This window comes from Saccopteryx bilineata, chromosome 2, assembly GCF_036850765.1.
Source record: "Saccopteryx bilineata isolate mSacBil1 chromosome 2, mSacBil1_pri_phased_curated, whole genome shotgun sequence".
Taxonomy (NCBI): domain Eukaryota; kingdom Metazoa; phylum Chordata; class Mammalia; order Chiroptera; family Emballonuridae; genus Saccopteryx; species Saccopteryx bilineata.
In genome coordinates this window covers 306,125,887-306,144,517 of record NC_089491.1, presented here as the reverse complement: position 1 = coordinate 306,144,517, position 18,631 = coordinate 306,125,887, and the positions used below count along the sequence as shown (strand labels likewise).

Genomic DNA, 18,631 nt, shown 5'->3' with positions numbered 1-18,631 from the left:
CTTCAGATAATAGAACTGCAGCCCTGTTGCTGCTATAGACAAGCCCTTCCTCGGTTTCCTTCTCTTCTTCATATTTCTGTGGATACTTGAAAAGTAATAAATTCTCTGTGACTATAGATAACTGCAATAGAAACACCAAGTTTCATCACCAATATCAGAAAGATGAAAAGATGGAGTATTCCCCCCTGAGCCTCCCAGACAGCTTACTGGGCCTCAGTCTGATCAGAAACACAGAAGCTGCAGACTGAAGCAGATGGGCTCCTGGGGTCACGTTTGTGTGTGTGAGAGACAGACAGAGAGACAGAAACATCAATCTGCTTCTGTATGTGCCCTGACCGGAATCGAACCGGCAACCTCTGCACTTCCAGACGAAGCTCCAACTAACAGAGCTACACAGGCTGGGCAGGTCACTTCTGAATATAGAAACATTTCACAAGCAGAGGCTAGAGGACAGGCACCTGCAAGGACCCACCCATATGAGGATTCTCTTTTTTTAATGTTTATTATTAGAAAATTTAAATTTGTTTTATATACTTTAAATTATTTTTATTTATTCATTCATTTTAAAGGAGAGAGAGAGAGAGAGCGCGAGCAGGGGGGAGGAGCAGGAAGCATCAACTCCCATATGTGCCTTGACCAGGCAAGCCCAGGGTTTTGAACCAGCAACCTCAGCGTTCCAGGTCGAAGCTTGATCCACTGCGCCACCACAGGTCAGGCAGAACAATTTAATTTTTTAAATGAAGTTTCTCTTCACTCAAATACAACTACTTACCCTTTTCTGTGGGTCTTTTTTAATATGATCTGAGCATAAGCATCATTTTTACCAACTGAAGTCTTTATCTTTAAAAAAAAAAGTCACACACTACTATGGAATAGTCAGGAATGCAGACTTCCCTCAAGGTTCAGGAGGAACCCTGTTGGGGTGGGGGTGGTGTAGGGGGGTAAGGGGATCTGATCCAAACCTCACTGCCCACACTGCAGAGAGCTGGAGGGACCATCCTTCCCACCCCGCAGCAGGTCAGGCCAGGGCTGGGAACCTCAGCTTAGAGCAGCACACACCTGCTTGCAGCAACTCTCCCCCAGCCCAGCTGAGATGCTGAGCTCATCAGCTATGGGACAGCCACTCAGCTGTAGTGGCAGAGAAGCCCTGGGTGCAGTCCCAGTGCCAGGCAGGACCGAGGCCAATTAAGCCCAACCCACCTGCCTGGCTCTCCAGGACTTGGCAAGGCCGCCCTGTATGTCAGGGGAAGAGGCAGCTTCCCAACAGACGCAGGTGGGGCTCTGGAGCGTCTCTGGCCTTGAGAAGCCAATGGAGAGCAAAGCAAGGTTGAGGCCGGAGATTATAGCACCCAGGAGGGGACAGGGAGGGTGGAAGAGAAGACAAAGACCCCAGCCCCCATCCCATAAATTTCCCAGGCAGCTGGAAAAGACAGGAGGCAGGCAAGAGGCCTGCTGGGAAGGTCCCGTTCTGGCAGAAAGGGCAAGGGCTGCAGAGAGCCCCGTGAATCCGTTGAGAGACTTGAGCCAGACACATCCATCAATGCTTCTGGGAGATCTGGGTGGCTTTGGGGCCTGAGAGGCCAAAGGGAGGATGGAGGACTGCTGGGGGGGGGGGCAGTGCTTTCGTTCTGGGGAGTGAGGTGGTGGAAATATAGCAAAAGGGTCACAGAGGGGCAGCAGAGAAAGTAGACCCCCTTCACCAAACCTAAATTCTCTTTGCTTTCTGCCAGCAGAAGAGAAGCAAGACATCTGAGCTGCTGAGTTGGGAGGGGTGTGATGAGGCAGGTGAAAGGAGGAAGGGCTCCTGAGAAAACACCTCTGTGGTTCCATCTTCTGCTCTAGAACCACGGCCTCAATGCTCAGAGGAGGAAGTCCGCAAATCTCTAAACACTTGGGTCCTCCTCATTGTCGCTCCCACCACGGTCTTGGAGGCCACTAACTTGCTGACTTGCTGCCCCTCAAGCATGCCCTGACCATTCCTCACCCAGGCCATGCCTGCATGGGCCTCTCTCCCTTCTAGAATGTACCAGCTGGGGAGCAGAAAGGGGAGCCCCATGTGATGAATTATCTTTGAGGAGCCTCCTGAATTGGAACCCCTGCTCCATCTCCAACCAGCGGAGGGATTATGAACAAGCTACCTGACTGCTGAGCCTCAGCTTTTCCCATCTGCACATGAGCCCTGTGCCGCTCCCTTCTCTCCCGTCCGCTCCATTCCTTACTGTCTGTGGGTGTTATCTGCCTCTCACAGGGCGGAGCTAGTATGGGCACCAACTGCCAGATTTTCTGCCCTGTGACCGCTCTCCTTCGTCCCATCTGCCCTCTGAGGACAACAAAACAGCTCTTGGTGTTTCCACTGCACTTCCCAGGACACAGCTGCCTCTGGGTCCCACAGGTTAGAGCAGTGGTAGTCCACCTGGTCCCTACCGCCCACTAGTGGGCGTTCCAGCTTTCATGGTGGGCGGTAACGGAGCAACCAAAGTATAAATAAAAGGATAGATTTAACTATAGTAAGTTGTTTTATAAAGATTTATTCTGCCAAACTTAGCAAAAATGCGACATAAAGTACTGGGTAAGTAATTATTATTACATGCTTTAACTTGCTGTAAATCTGCTTTATAAATTTTATAAAGTAAAGTTACTTCCCTACTTCATAAATCACCATTACTGTGGAACCAGTGGGAGGTTAGAAAATTTTACTACTAACAGAGATACAAAAGTGGACGGTAGGTATAAAAAGGTTGACTTCCCCTGGGTTAGAGGGTCCCACAAGTACCTGGGGACAAAGCCCTGGGCTCCTGCGCCCCTGCCTCCTGCAGCCCCCTGCAGTGATGAGCAAGCAGCTTGTGGATGAGCGGAGGCACTGAGGGACCGAATGCTTCTTCTGGAACCTTTTTGGAGGAAGTGACAATAGCTATATAGCTGGGTGGGGCTCCATGAGCTGAAGGAGGTTCGGGCCAGGTTGGTGTCACCCATGGGTGCACCACACCCACGGGGGAGGAGCAGCAGGGGCTCAGACTTGGAACAAGGGTCAGCAGGGGTCCCTGCAACATCTCCCTCTGTGCCAACTTTGGAGAGAGAAGCCCTGAGGGAGACAGAATTGGCAAGCTCCACAGTTGGACTCAGGAGCCAAAGAAAATCAGGAATGGCTGTTACATAGCCAGCTGTTTAAGCTTTGAAGTTTACCAGACCCGTAGTGGTTGATATATGGCAGAGGATGGTCAAGATGCCTCTGTCAGCGCTGGGAGGCCCCTGCCTAACAGCCTGAGGAGTAATGCTAAGCCAACCCTATACCTTTGTAGGGCTAATCGTGTGTGCTTTGGTGCCCTCTTGTGGATTTATGTGGTATATACATGAGGCTTGCAATGGGTTTTAGCCACATCTTAACCCTTTGTTTTTTCTCTTCTCCCTGCACCACCCCTTCCTGGTAAAAGACACAAAACCGCAGGAACGCTTAAGCAATGACATCAGTTGTGGATACCATGAGAATCATCTCCCTAGCACCATGAAGGGAAGGACTTATTAACACGCAAGTATATTTTTCTGATCCCCAAATGTTATAAAACTTTTTAAGAAATTGATTGTTCAGGGAACTAAAAGTAAGGACAGTGGGCCATTCAGTCAGTCAGTCAGTCAGTCAGTCAGTCAGGGTTTACTGAGCACCTCCCTGTCCGAGCCCGGAACCATGGATGCTGGACGCAACCGTGGCATTATGCTAAGAGCACAGCTTGTGAAATCAGGCAGACATGGGGCTGGATTTCAGCTTTGCTTTCGACAAGCTTCATGACACTAAACAAGTTATTTATTAAGTCTCAGTTTACTTGCTCAAATAGTTAGGGATGATGGCATCTCCCTCATAATGCTAGAATGAGAATTAAATGAACTCATGGTATAAAGCGCTCGGCCCTTAGAGTGTCCACTGCTGGTTGTTTCTGATATTTGGAATGGCCGCCAAGTCTGGGAAGAGACTTGCACATAATAGATGGCTTGTTGACACTTTGTTTCAATACATAACAAAATAATATCATCTAAGTTTCCAGACCTCACGACCACCCTGTGTTCACCCCTGCCCTTGATGAGTTTTCAGTCTAGAGCAGGGGTCTCAAACTCAACTCAGCATGTGGGCCGCAGAGCAAGATCACAGCCGTTGGCGGGCCGCACTAGGTCTACAAAAGGCAACTGTTACGCAACACTTTTCTCACTGCAGTTGAAAACAAAAAAAAAAATCAGTACAACAAGCACAGTCGTACATGCAGTTTACTCAGTGTCACAAAACGACCAGAAACTGTAGTTCGCATCACAACTGCTGTTAACTAAGCTAATATCTAGCTAGGATGCTAGAGAAATGAAAAATACAAGTAGGCCCCTAGGCTTACTCAATTTTATCCAAAATATTTTGAACTTCGTGGATTAGTCTGCGGGCCGCACAAAATTGTTCGGCGGGCCGCATGCGTTCCGCGGGCCACGAGTTTGAGACCCCTGGTCTAGAGCATTGGTTCTCTAAGTGGGCTCTGTGGACCATCAGTTCCCAGTAGCATCAGCATAACCTGAAAACCTGTTATGAAATGCAGATTATCAAACTCTCTGAATCAGAAACTCGAGGGGTGGGGCCAAGCAATCTGTTTGAACAAGCCCTCCGGGAAATTCTGATGCACACTCAAGTTTGTGAACCACTGATCTAGGGAAAATGACAATGTGTAAACAAGCAATTACAATACAGGTGGGCTTCCCTGAAGAAGTGACATAATGAGTAGAGTCTTGAAGAATGAGCAAGCAGTCACAGGTGGACACAAGCCATGCTGCAGAAAGGATGAGCACTTGCAAAGGCTGGGAGGCATGGAATCGAGGTGAGTGTTGAGAGAACCAGAGCAATTTGGTCCGGCAAACTGGGCGTGTGGGAGACAGGGCAGGAGAAGGAAGGCAGGAGCCAGATTGTGAAACCTTTCCAAGTGCCAGAGTTTATTCTGTAAGTGAAAGCATGAAAGGTTTTTAACAAAGAATGAAACAGCCGCATTTGCATTGTGGAAGAAAGCATCCCTTAAAGAAGATGTGGTACATACATACAATGGAGTACTACTCAGCCATAAGAAATGATGACATAGCGCCATTTACAGCAACATGGATGGACCTTGAGAACATTATACTGAGTGAAATAAGTAAATCAGAAAGAGCTAAGAACTATATGATTTCACATATAGATGGAATATAATACTGAGACTTATGGACATGGATAAAAGCAAAGTGGTTACCAGGGGGAAGGGGACATGGGGGAGGGGGAAGGGGACTTGAGCGAATGGGGAGGGGGGTGGGGGAAGAGTGAAAAGAGGGACAAATATAGGTGACAGAAAATGATCTGACTTTGGGTAATGGGTATACAACATAATCAACAGTTCAAACGCTATAGAAATGTCCATCTGAAACCTATGTACTCTTGTTGATCGATGTTACCCTGTTAAAATTAATTTTTAAATAAAATTAAAAAATTTTTTTTAAAGAAAGAAGAAAGCATTCTTGCAGCACTATGGCCTGGAGGCAGGAAGATAAGTTGGAAAGCTGCTAGAATGACCCACGTAAAGCCGATGTGGGCATCAAATCAGGAGGTGGCCACGGACAATGGGAAGTAGGTGGGTTGAGAGATATTTAGGAGAGCTGACAGACCCTGAGGGGGAGGGGCCGAGGCTGTCTCTGAGGTTCTGCCTTGGTGGCACTGCTGATGAAGAGGGGACAAGTGTTGCGATGGGAAGGTTATGAGTTCAGGACTGGACATGCTCTGGGCTGGAAGCTGGAGCAGGAGTTAATTATGCCTCTGTTGTTATCTCCAAACAGTTTTCATTCATTTATTTCAGCAAACTTTGGGTTCCTATCATGTGCCAGGAAGTTTTTAGAACAGAGGGAAACACAAAATAGCCAGAATCTGCTCTCCGGGCTGACGTGGCAGTGGTGGGGGATCACCAGCAATAAGTTGAGTAAGCAAATACATAAACAAAAACCTTTCAAGTTGTGGTAGGTGCAATGAAGAAAAGTAAAAGACACGAAGGAGGAGAGGGGGTGATCTTCAGATGAGATAGTCAGGAAAGGTCCCTCCGAGGAGATAACACCTGAGCTAAATAATAAGTAAGATCCAGATGGGCAAAAACAGGAGGAAAGTGCTCCCAGGCAAAGAGAATAGAAAATGCAAAGGTCCTGAGGTAGGAATGAACTTAGCATGATGGAAAAAAAAGAAAGATAAAAACCACTGTAGCTGGCCAGCTGTGGCAGATGAAGACAGGGCCAGACCATAGTGGGTAGAAAGATTTCTGTGACTGATGAGAAGAGATGGTACCTGTGAAAGTGTTTAGGCAACAAGCTTGAGAACCAAATGTACATAATCAAATAGTAAGATTGTATCTTGAAGGAGCAAGGAAGGAACATCTTAACTGAAGCAAGAAGGATTTGGGTTCAATTTCAAGGAAAGCTCAGGCTATGAGAGCCATGTGACATCAGAACAATTTCCAAAAGAGATAGTTTGCCAGTTGTTTTTTGGTTTTGCTTTTGTTTTAAGAATATGGTTAACTGTGAAGCTGCTATAAGTGCTGGCGAACCTTGAGGTGGGAATGGAAAGGTAACCTCTCGTGGTACAGATAGATGAAGCTTTCAAAAAAGACAGGGAGGGGAAGGAAAGGAGAAGGTGGTCCCCTCCCGCTGATTGGGCAGGGGCTCCCTCTGAGCAGCCATCCTCTCTCCCAGCCCTGCAGAAGCTCAGGCCACTCCAGGTGGGGAGGCCCACAGGCCTGAGCACGCTGAGCCTTGCCCATGGAACAAAGCCAGGCCCCAGCCTGGCTGGGAGATGGAGAGACCCAGGGCAAGGCAGAGGGAAATCAGTCCAACAGGGTAGATGTGGACCACCCAGCCCAAAGAGCTGTTCCCATGGTTACATCAAGGGTGGCCCGTTCGGCTGCTGAGAGCATGAGCTATCCCAGCCCACAGAGGGGCCTGACCAAGCTCCTAGAGAGAAGCACGGCACTGGACACACTCCTGTCACCGCCAGGACCACAGTGCCCCCCATCAAGAAAAGCAGGAGTGACAGTAGCAGCCTTGTTACCGCCCACCTGCTTGTCTATGCACCCCCTTCACACCTTCCCTCCAGCTGGCTCATTGCCTGTTCTCACAGCAGCCAGGGCTCTGTCCCCTTCCTTTGAAACTTGGTCCTCTGTGCCTGCAACAGCCTCTCTCCTCTGTTAGCCATCTCCCCTCCCACCTACAGAGCCAAGCCCAATGCTCCACCCACCCCACCCTACCTTAGAAACTTCCCACGATCGACACTGGCTCTCCCAGGCCAACGTAAACACGCAGAGACACACACCCAGCTTTCTCTGCAGCTCGCTCGGAAGCCTTGCACCTCCTGGCCATTCAGAGACCCCACCAAGGCCTTCAGTGAAAAGCCAGACCCTTGAACGTCGTCCCCTCTCAAGAAGGCATCAGTAACAAGCACAAAAGCAGGACCAACAGGCATAGCAGAAGCAAACTCCATCTTACTCACTTGATATAATACACAGCTCCTTCCCGGGTGGAATCCATCTCCCAGCCCTTGGGCAAACCTGTGAGAAAGCAGAATCATAAAACTATCCTCTCTTCCTTCCCGGCCCCACCAGCCCGACCTGCACTCAGGTGGCATGGGAGCTGGGAGAATTAGGAATATTCAGATAAGCCAACAGCATTCAAACCAAGCATTTCTCCCTTTTTATACATTATTCTTATCAGTCTGTTTCCAACAAATACTAATGAGCTGTGACCAAATGAATCATCACCTCGCAGGATTCACCCATTCATTCTACAATCTTTTATTGAGCATCTACTCTGCAGGGCTCTGTGCCAGGCCCCAGGGATGCAGCAGTGAACGCACAGATGGTGGCCCTGAAGGGTCCCCAGGGCCATCCCACAGCCCACTTATTTCACAGCCGCAGAAGCTGGAGCCACGGGTGAGTCACTTGCCCCAGACCGCACAGATAATTAGTGCCCGAGGCAGTGTTATTACCTCCAAACTCTGCTGCTGAAGATGAGACACCGAGGACCTAGGAAATCAGTCCCAGGAAAATAGACTTTTAAATAATTTGTTAATAGCACTTCAGAAAGAAATTATCCATGGAAATGCTCCGAGTGAATCACAGACCTGCTGAGTGAGCAGGGACTGAATGGCTGGGGAAGGTGACCTTGGCCCAGAGGTGCCTGGGCAGTCACCACTGGAGTCTCAGCTACGCTGGACAGCTCCGGAGGGAAGCACCGCCGTCTCCAGAGAGCACCGTCAGTCTGTCTCATCTTGCCCACCTTCCAAATCAGCCCCTGGGGGCAGCACCCAGTCTTCCCAGCAAATAGGACTACTCCGCCCCGAACAGAGCTGAAGGAGTCTTTTGAGAAACCCAAGGGAATCTACTGTCAGAGGTGGGGACAGAGAACTTCGGGGAAGAGCATTCATTTTGGGGTGCAAAAGCCCCCTGGCTGACATACAGGAAAGCAGGTGTGGGATCTCTTGACAATCAGTGCCACCTTTTCAGTCCAAATGCCCACCTTGCATATGAGGTCTATGAAATGTAGGTCTGGATCTCTCCAGCCATATTATCAGCTGGGTTCTATTACAGAGAGCTCTTATTTATCAAGGGTTTATTTCCAAAGTTGCTGCTGATAGTAATGCTACTGCTTCAACACAGCAGGGCAGCTGGCAGGCCTGCCTCCCCCCTACCACCACCCCAGCCCCGGACTTGACCCATTAAAATAATAACACCAGCTACCACTTAGTGAGCACTTCCCTCCTCTAAGCTACACATCTCACCACCGCTAGCACATTTAATCGGCAGAGCAACATTACATAATAGGCATCACCCCAAACACTTTCACAGGTAACAAAACTGAGCCCAGAGAGGTTAATCAACTTGCTTAAGGTCACACAGGAAGTTTCTAAGCCAGAATGTGAGTCTGGTCTGCTGCCTCCAAAGCTCACATTCTTCCCTCTGTGCTGCTCTATAAATGCTACTTGTTCCCCTCTGTCCCCGTGGGAGGACGTTCTCATTCAGAAGGGCGTGGGTTGGCAGCCTCCCCAAGTAGAGGGATCCCCATTGGGTCAGAATCATAAAAATCCTGCTACTGTGATGCGCCTGGGAAAGAGGCCAGTGTGGATGATGTCCCCTGCCTTTTCCAGCAACTTCCCTCCACACTGCCCTCTTTGCCTGGGAAACACCAAGAGTACTTATATTCTTGTCCAGGCGGAGTGCCCGCTGAGACAGCTGCCCTCCCAGCAAGCTTCGGGGGCATCTTAACCCCTTCTCAGCCTTGGACAATGAGGTGGCCACAACCAAAAATGAAAGAATTGGCTCACAGGCTTTTATGCATCTTCCAGTCCTGCCCAGAGTCCTGATAAGGTGGATGGACCAGACTGAGAAACACCTAAGAAAACAGCCCTGCCTCGGTCAGGAGGCCTTGCTTTCTATCAGAAATAGTGACAATAACAACAGCAGTCATCTCTGCTGATATTGACTCTTGCATATTGAGGGCCACAACATTTTGAGCTTCATAATCCTACCCCCATTTTACAGACGAAGAAGCCGAGTGCTGGAAAAATTAAATCACTTGCTCAAGACCACACTAAGAAAAAGTAGAGCCAGAAAGCGAGCTCCAGTCTCCCTGCCCCTCCATCTTAGCTGTTTGACCTTTATTCCGCTTTACTTCCTAGCCACGTGGCCTTAAGCCAGGGACTTCTTCTCTGCTCTTCAATTTTCCTAGTTGAGAATGAAGGACTTGGACTCCAGGATCCCTGACTTCCCTCCTGGCTCTAAAAACACAATGATCCAGCCTAGAATCTAAAAGAAATAGACCGTGGGCAAGTCAACAGCTTAACTCAGTGTGCCCAGCAATGCCACCGTGACCCACAGCGACCCAGACTACTAGAGCCACGTGCCTGCTCTGCAGTCAGGTGAAGGGCTGGAAGACCAGTGGGGATGTCTCTGGTGGCCTGAAGAGAACCCCAGGCCTTCTGACTCTTTGCGTCTCCAACTCTTCAATTTAGACGAAGTCCTCTTTGCCTGTACATGCCCACCATTTCCCACTAGCCTGGACGTTCCCGGAGGACTCGGAGTAGAGCATTCTCCATAGTAAGCAATCAGTGTTGGCCCTGTCCTCTCTTCATGTTCCCCCAACGTGAAAGAGTTCCTACTAGTCATGTAGGGCTTTTTAAATTTAACTTAATTAAAATTTAAAATGCAGTTCCTCAGCAACACTAACCACATGTCAACACTCAGTAGCTACCGTGACTAATGGCGACTGTGTTGGGCAGCACGAAGAGGGCACACTGCCATCACAGCACAACGTTCCGGCCCAGCTCTGGAGGCTGGGCTTGCCCAGTTCAGGAGCAGGAGGAGGAGAGAGGAGTCAAATCTCTGTTCTCGCCTTGGCCGGCTGGCTCAGTAGATAGAGCGTTGGCCCGGCATGCAGACATCCCGGGTTTGATCCCTGGTCAGGACACACACGAGAAGCAGCTTCCTGTTTCTCTCCCCTCCACCCTTTCTCTCCACCTTCTCTTCCTCTTCCCCTCCTGCAGCCAAGTGTCTCGATTGGTTCAAGCACTGGCTCCGGGTGCTGAGGACAGCTCAGTTGATTCGAGCATCGAGCATCAGCCCCAGACAGGGGTTGCCAGGTGGATCCTGGTCAGGGCACATGCAGGATTCTGTCTATCTACCCTCTTCTCACTTAAAAAAACAATCTGTGTTCTCTAATGTCTTTCCCAGAGGTGAACTGCTGAGGCTTGAAAAGACCTGGGAGTGAGCACCAACCCTCCCGCAACAGCCCCCAGATGCTGGACGTCGTGTTCAGCTGAGTCCATCCATGGGGAAAGGAAACATCAGAAGCAAAGTCCTGCTGCCACCTCAAACCATTGCTTCCTTTTCTACTGCAAAGGTAGGGACAGGTGAGCTTCCTACCTGGGCTGGAGCAGTGTCCACTCTGGATGGGTGATTTCGTACCAGGGTGCACCCAGCTGGTTGACTTTTCCTCATCACTATGGAAAACAAAGAAGAATGTCAGATTCAAGAGAGGCTTCCCTGAGAGGGACACCTGCCTTCAAATTCACTGACCATCTGATTCCAGATGCCTGAGACGGGAGCATCCACACTCCATTCATTTGTTCACATTCACAAAGTGTTCACTGAACAGGCTCTGAGGATTCAGAGAGAAGTAATATCTGATCCCTGACCTCAAAGAAACATTTAGCCTGACCTGTGGTGGCGCAGTGGATAAAGCGTCGACCTGGAATGCTGAGGTCGCTGGTTCGAAACCCTGGGCTTGCCTGGTCAAGGCACAAATGAGAGTTGATGCTTCCTGCTCCCCCCCCCCCACTTCTCTCTTTCTCTCCTCTCTAAAATGAATAAAGTCTTAAATATAAATAAATAAGTGTTTTTTAAAAAAGAAAGAAACATTTAAAAAGAGTTGCATAAAATAATGTTGTATGTCAACTGTACCTCAATTTTTAAAAATAAAATAAAAAGGTAGTTCCTGTTCTGTGACAAAAGGTGTAATCCCCATTGCAGCTGTACACAGAATGTTACACCGTCACAGAGATGAGCACTGACTGGAGTAAAGGCGAGGAAGAGGAACGGCGTGAGGGCTTCACTAAACAGGTGACATCTGAGATGATGTTGAAGTCACATGGGATGAACAAGAAAGTTCCTTAAGTGGCAGCTTCTCCATGGATAAGAAAGGAGAAGGCCAGGTGAACCAGCAGTCCTTGGGTATCTACCATAACATATATTTCCATTCACATTTCCTAACATAGGAATCTTACCGATGATGTATATGGGATTCGGTGAGGTGAAGTAATTGGCTCAAAGTCACACAACCAGTAAGTGATGAAGCCAGGATTCAGACCCAGGCCCACACCTCCTAAAACCCGAGAGTTCTCTAATATCTTACGCCCAGCGGGGTGGGCTCCGCAGCAATGCAGGTCTCCTGCGCTCTGGCCTCCGGGGGTGGATAACCCAATGGTATTTCTCAGCCCATACCAACCAAGTGACACCGACTCTTCTAGAACAGCTTTGAAGCACCTCACCTACCTGGCCAATCCAGGTATGAGGAGGAGAGGCCTCTCAGATCACCCGTATCATCCACGCTTTGAGAGGGGTGTCCTTGGGCAAAATTACACTCAATGCTTTTAAGGTATAATTAATATAACAAACTCCATTAAGAAAGGCTCACAAAATTTTTAGTAAAGCAAGCTACATAATGAACTGTACAAATTTAAATGTACAATTTAATTTAACGTTTTAACACAGTATATACCCATGAAACTACCACAAAAATCGAGAGGTGAACTCTGCCAAATTTTCTTTATGCCCTTCTGTAAACCCCTCCCAGGCTTTGCTATCTGCACCCTCCCTCCAGCAGCAACTTCTCTGCTTCCTATCACTATGGATTTGTTTGCATTTTCTGGAGTTTCTAGAGTGTTACACAAATGAATCATCCAAGCGAGACCTCTGACGCTTTCCTTCCTGTCTTCCTTCCATGTGTATATGGTCCATTCTATCTCATTACCGAGTAGTGTTCCATTGTCGGATATACCATTGTGTGTTCATCCCCTTTCTTGTTGATAAACATTGTGGTTGTTTTCAGTTTGGGGCCATTCCAAATACAACTGCTATGAACATTCATGTCCAAGTTTCAGTGTACACATAGGCTTTCTTTTCTCTTGACTCCACTAATTTTTCTCTAAGTGTGGAGACCCTCGGCAGGAAGAGATTTCCCAGCTGACCCACCCCTCTAATGAGGAGAGGAGAGAAGAAACAAAGGCACTGTTCTGGGACCCTGGGGCCCTGGAGACATTGTGCACCACTGGAGATGACCCCTGGGCTGGGCTCTGGTCCTGGGAGGCAATGGAATAGGCGGCTGAGGAAGCTGAAGTCCAGCCAGTGGGGAATTGTGAGAGGGGACATTCGTTCTTATACCTCCTCTCCTGCCGCCCTGAGGGTTCTGGCCCAGACCCCTCTCCTACTCTCACACTGTAGCTCCCTCAGATTTCGTGTTCATCTCCAGTTTGCCTGGAGATGGTGAGTGATCACAAGGTCACAGGGTGGGCACAGCCCCACCACACCCTCAACCTCTTCTTCTCCCAGCCCCTCCCCATGGCAGGCTTTGGTCTAGAACAACGCAGTCACAGGCTATCTCCACTCCAACTTTGGGCTGATGGGGAGACTGTGGGACTGGTGAAACTGGGAGGATTCGTGTCACTGCAAATCCACAGTCTTCAAGCTTAGCTGGGCCCCAAGTACCACCTAGAATCTTCTTCGGCGGCCCCAGTCAGTTGCCATTTGCAGATCGTTCTAAAGCTTTCCCACCAACCTCAAATCTCACTCCTGCCTCTCCTCCCCACCCCATCCCTTCTCCGTGGATATCTTATCTATTAATTCAAGAAAAAATAGAAAGCATTAGACAGGAGCTTTCCCAATGCACCCAACCACTCTATCTCCCAAACTTAGCCATGTTCCCACCCATCCTTTCAGACCTGCACCTACACTGGAGAAGAGGTTTCCTGCTCCAAAGGCTAATCCTTCTGCCAGGGTGGTAGTTCCCATCCTCTCTTATCTTTTATAGCATCTTGTTCTATGGGGCATCTATATTCTACTGAAGACTGGAAGACTTGAAGAACTTCCTCCTCCCTGTCAGGCCCACGTCCTTAGCCCTCACTCCTGTTCATGTCTTCCAGGGTCTGACCCCTGCCTTCCTCATTGCTGCCTCCCTTTCCACCTCCCGTCTCACGCTCCTCTCTTATTGACCAAACATCCCTCTTGGAAACCCGTCCCTTCTGTTTATCCCCACTTCCTGGTCTCCCACTCGGAAATCCTGCAATCTGGTTTCTGTTTCCAGCCCTCCCTCACAACCATTTCCTAGAGGTCATTAAAGACCACCCCCTGCCCCAGTTCCTAAATCCAGTAGACACACCTGACTTTTCCACTGTTGACCCTTCCTTCCTTCCTAACATTCTTCCTCCTCACCTTCTGGGGCAGCAGCCTTCCCTGGCCCTGGTTCTCTCTACCTTTGTTATCCCTGGGTTTTCTTCTCCATCTTCTCTTCCTCTATTCTTTCTTTAAACACTGGTCTGTCTGGATACCCTCCTGTCTTCTTTCTCCCCTATTTCAGGGCGGTTCCCCTTCTACATGATGACTCTCAGGACTCACCAGCCCAGGCCTTTCTCAAGTTCTATCCTAGCGGACGTTACCTCCTGAATACCCCACAGAGACCTCAAATTCAATATTTCCGCACTGAATTTGTCCCCCCCCCAAACTCCATTCCTGTTCCCACACTCCTGATCTCTATCAAACTAAAGTTAACAATTTTGAGATCTATCTTCGATTCTTCCTTCTCCCTTCCTTTCCCAACACCCAGGCAGTAGCCAAATGCTCTCGATTCCACGCCTGAGGATTTCTCCCATCTCTCCGTCCCTTTCCCTCTGCTTTCACTACTGAAATCCAGGGCCCCGGCAGCTGTCTCCTAGACTTTTGCAATTGCTTCCTACCTGCTCTTCATATCTCAAGTTTTCCCCCTGTCCCCCTGTTCAGCCCTCAGATCATCTTCCACCTACATATACAGCTGCAAGAGGGGCCTTCTAAAATGCAATCCTAACTATGTCAATCTTCTGTTTCCAATCTCCTTTGGTTTCCTTTCACCTACAAAATCAGGTTTAAGCCCCTTAGCCTACCACACAAGGCCTCTACAAAGATGCCCCTTTCCTGGGTTTTTTTTTGTTTGTTTGTTTTGTTTTATTTTTTTGTTTGTTTTGTTTTTTTACAGAGACAAAGAGAGAGTCAGAGAGAGGGATAGACAGGGACAGACAGACAGGAACAGAGAGATGAGAAGCATCAATCATTAGTTTTTCGTTGCGCATTGCGACACCTTAGTTGTTCATTGATTGCTTTCTCATATGTGCCTTGACCGTGGGTCTTCAGCAGACCGAGTAACCCCTTGCTCGGTTAGAGCCAGAAACCTTGGGTCCAAGCTGGTGAGCTTTTACTGAAACCAGATGAGCCCGCGCTCAAGCTGGCGACCTCGGGGTCTTGAACCTGGGTCCTCTGCATCCCAGTCCGATGCTCTATCCACTGCACCACTGCCTGGTCAGGCGCTCCCTTCCTGTTTTTGGCTCATCTTTTGCAGCCTCCACTCCATCTCTAGGGATCCCTGCACATGTCCTAGGTAACCTGTGCCCTGGACCCTCTCAGTGCCCTCCTTCCCACAGGCCTCTCTGCACCACAGCCCCTTTCCCCTAGATTCTCTCCTCCTCCGGAAGCAGCTCAAATGTTTCCTCCTTGGGGAAGCCCTGCCTCAACTACCCGAGAGCATCAGTTCTTTCCTCCTTGTGTTGCCGGGGCATCGTGCAAATACCTCTCAAATGTATCCTGTTATTTTCTAAGTATTTATTTATATTTTCTTCTTACTCCCTTCAAGGAAAAATCTGTATCTTCTTTTTTTTTTTTAATCTCCAATGCCTAGCCCTGCAGCAGACAAACCATGAATGCTCAGTAAATGTGTGTGTGTGGGGGGGGGGGTGAAGGAAGAAAAGGAGCAGAAAGGGCAACAAGAGATTGAGAAGAAAGATGAGGAGAGTCAGATTAATACAGTGTGTCCGTAAAGTCATGGTGCACTTTTGACCCGTCACAGGAAAGCAACAAAAGACGATAGAAATGTGAAATCTGCACCAAATAAAAGGAAAACCCTCCTAGTTTCTGTAGGATGATGTGGTAGCATGTGTGCATGCGCAGATGATGACATAACACTGTGTATACAGCGGAGCAGCCCACGGCCATGCCAGTCGAGATGTGGACGGTACAGAGGAAAGTTCAGTGTGTTCTGTGGCTCGCTAAATTCAAATCCATGACCAAAGTGCAACATGAATATCGGTGCGTTAATAACGAAGCGCCACCACATAGGAATAACATTACTTGGTGGGATAAGCAGTTGAAGGAAACCGGCAGTTTGGTGGAGAAACCCCGTTCTGGTAGGCCATCAGTCAGTGATGAGTCTGTAGAGGCTATACGGGATAGCTACCTAAAGAGCCCTAAAAAATCTGTGCGTGAGCCCCATCGAACTGCACTGAATAGGTATGAAGCTGGGAGAGTTTTCCTTTTATTTGGTGCAGATTTCATATTTCTATTGTCTTTTGTTGCTTTCCTGTGACGGGTCAAAAGTGCACCATGACTTTACGGACACACTGTACTTCATCGGAATAGCCGAGGAACTCGTGGAAATTCAGATTCTAAGGCTCCACCCTAGATCTTCTGAGTCAGAACCTCTGCGGGTAAGGTCAGGTTTTACCTTTTTCATAAATTCCTTGGATGTTTCTAAGTCTCAAACCAGGGACAGCAAAAACGCTAGTTTTAATATTGTGGAAGCTCTGTTATTTAAGAAGCTAACCCAGGGGTCAAGAACTTTAGTGGAGTTCATTTCTAAGATAATCTAATTACAACCTCAATTATGATCATAGTGATGATAATTACAGAAGAAAGGCCTACAGCAAATGTAAAAACTGAGGAACACCAAAGAGAAACCACTGGCGCCTTGCAAAGGCAGTTTATTCTGGGGGGCAAGCAATGAGCTCAAGTCGGCAGATACTGGACTTAGGCTGAGCTCTGATTAACAAGTGGCTTTATCTCCAACGAGTACTCTCAATCTCTGAGGACCATGCTTGCCCTTCTAAGAAAGGAGGGGGTTGCATCTGAGATCCCTTTAGCTCTAATGTTCTGCGAGGGGTTATCTCGAGGAAGGGACCACTCATCCTGTGTAACAGCTCAGAATGCTGTGCTTGTAGACTTGCTATATTATCAGGAGATGTCTATTCTGGCAAAAGATGACTATAGTAGGAGAGGGCCAAAATAGCACCAGTGGGGCCACTCTGTTATAATGAGATTATGCCAAAGCCATTTTGGTTTATGAAATTAATATAACAGTGCTAGTATATTACTGAGAGCAGCAAAGGCTGCTCTCTCTAAAGAACACTGAACGTACTGTGGGCTTCTTCTCCTTCCCCTTGACCACAGCCCCATAAAGACGCAGGAAAGAAGAGGCTGTGGGCCTGGGAACACTGAGTCTGGGGTGAGGAAACGCCAGGACCTGAGTGGTAGAGGCAGGGTCCCCTGGTATTTTGTCACTTAGCTCAAGTTTTCCCTTAGGAAGAGGAGTGGGGAGCAAGAAAGAAAGAACTCTCCCCTGGCCCTTTCAGTAGACTGCACAGAGCTGAAAGGAAAGCCTTGCAGGCGGGCCCCTGGGTCTAGTCACCCTCCTCAGGGCCCCCCTTTCCCATTTGTGACTGGAGGGGGGGTTAGGCCATCACCTACCTGGCCTAGCCCTGCCCTTGCAGACTTCAGGAATGCCGAGCCTGTGCTGGACTTTGATCCACTAAGGAAAAGGCGGGAGACCCATTCAAACAGGCATGGTGATAAACTTATTAGTCATGCATGTTCCAGCCACCACTTCCCCCTACCCTGGCCGGCCAGCCCCCAGCCCTGCCACCTTTCAAGTTGGACAACTTCAAAGAAATTAAAAAATAAATGAGACAGGCAACATACTTGATAAAGAAGACTCTCCCATCGCGGTCAACTCCGTAGGTCCACCGGCCAGGCAAGTCCAGCCAGTCAACCTCATCAGCCATCTCCGGTCCTGCTGCCGTCTGGGTCTCCAGCCGCGGGGGTGCTGAACTGGCAGGAGCGTCCCACCCGCAGCCCCCGCTCTGCTCCTCCTAGAGGCAGTGATGGGGGCGGGGAGGGGAGTCTGATGTGGGTGCAGCCCCAGCTGGCGGCGTCCCCCCGGGTCCCTGACAGTGGCTCCGGCCTCTCCCTGAAGGCAGCTGGCCGCCAGCCGGGCAGCAGGGAGCCGGCAAGACTTAACCCCAGCGGGGCCGAGCGTGCTCAGCGCCGCCCAGCCCGAGCCCGGCTCCACCTGCCTGCTGCTCGAGCCCGCACTCCTCTCCGGACGCCTGTGAACTTGGGGACTGGAGATCGGCGCGATGCGAGCTCGGACACCCCCGGCCTGGACCGCTCAGGGCAGCTCCAGGTCTCGGTCCCTGCTGCTCCCAGCGGCCGGCGGGCTGGCCGGCGGAGCGGGGAGCAGGTTGCTGTGTGCGCCGGGAGTATTTCCTCACCGCCTCAACTCCCAGCCCACACTTGAACCTGCGGCGGGAGGGGAGGCGGAGCCAGGGCACCGCCTCGGAAGGTAATTCACAGCCAGAATGAAACCCAGCCCACAGGCCCCCCAGTCCAGATGCAGGGCGCGGGGAACCAGTTTGGCTGAAAGCTTTGAACCACGAACTTGAGGGACGTGTCCAGCCACTGAACAGAAAAGGGGACATGGTCAAACCTGGCTGTACTTGGCGGGAGGTTAGTAAAAGAACAAAGGTCAGATGCAGGGAAGGGTGGTGGCAGGGGTGTGGGTAGTGAGGGGCCCTCTTGCTAGGTGCCAGTGGCATTAGTCAAGCTAGTCCTTACCTTTCTTTCTGAGCACTTCCTCCAAGAAGCCTGCCATGACTAAGTAGAATCAGAGGAGGTCTTAGAAACACACTCCGAAATCAACAGCTTGTATTGTGCCTTCTCCCAAACTTTCAGCAGAAAAGGAAAAATAAACAAATAAAAAA

At 49.4% G+C, this 18,631-nt stretch overlaps 1 protein-coding gene across 12 annotated transcripts in view; it reads right to left on the bottom strand.

Annotated features, from left to right (window-relative positions):
• The window catches only part of PLEKHA6 (pleckstrin homology domain containing A6), a 145,642-nt gene extending 127,448 nt beyond the window's left edge, over positions 1–18,194 (bottom strand). For 2 of the 12 annotated variants that reach the window (XM_066261619.1, XM_066261617.1), the window contains exons 1-4: positions 17,945–18,188; positions 17,571–17,740; positions 10,944–11,020; positions 7,517–7,574 (exon numbers count right to left, since the gene is read on the bottom strand). In XM_066261619.1, coding sequence (XP_066117716.1) covers positions 7,517–7,574; positions 10,944–11,020; positions 17,571–17,653 — 218 coding nt within the window. In that variant the 5' untranslated portion in view covers positions 17,654–17,740; positions 17,945–18,188. Of the gene's footprint in view, positions 1–7,516; positions 7,575–10,943; positions 11,021–17,570; positions 17,741–17,944 lie in introns of those variants that run through there. The other 10 variants (XM_066261626.1, XM_066261627.1, XM_066261616.1 and 7 more) reach the window with 9 other exon arrangements.
• Positions 18,195–18,631: the final 437 nt, after the last annotated feature.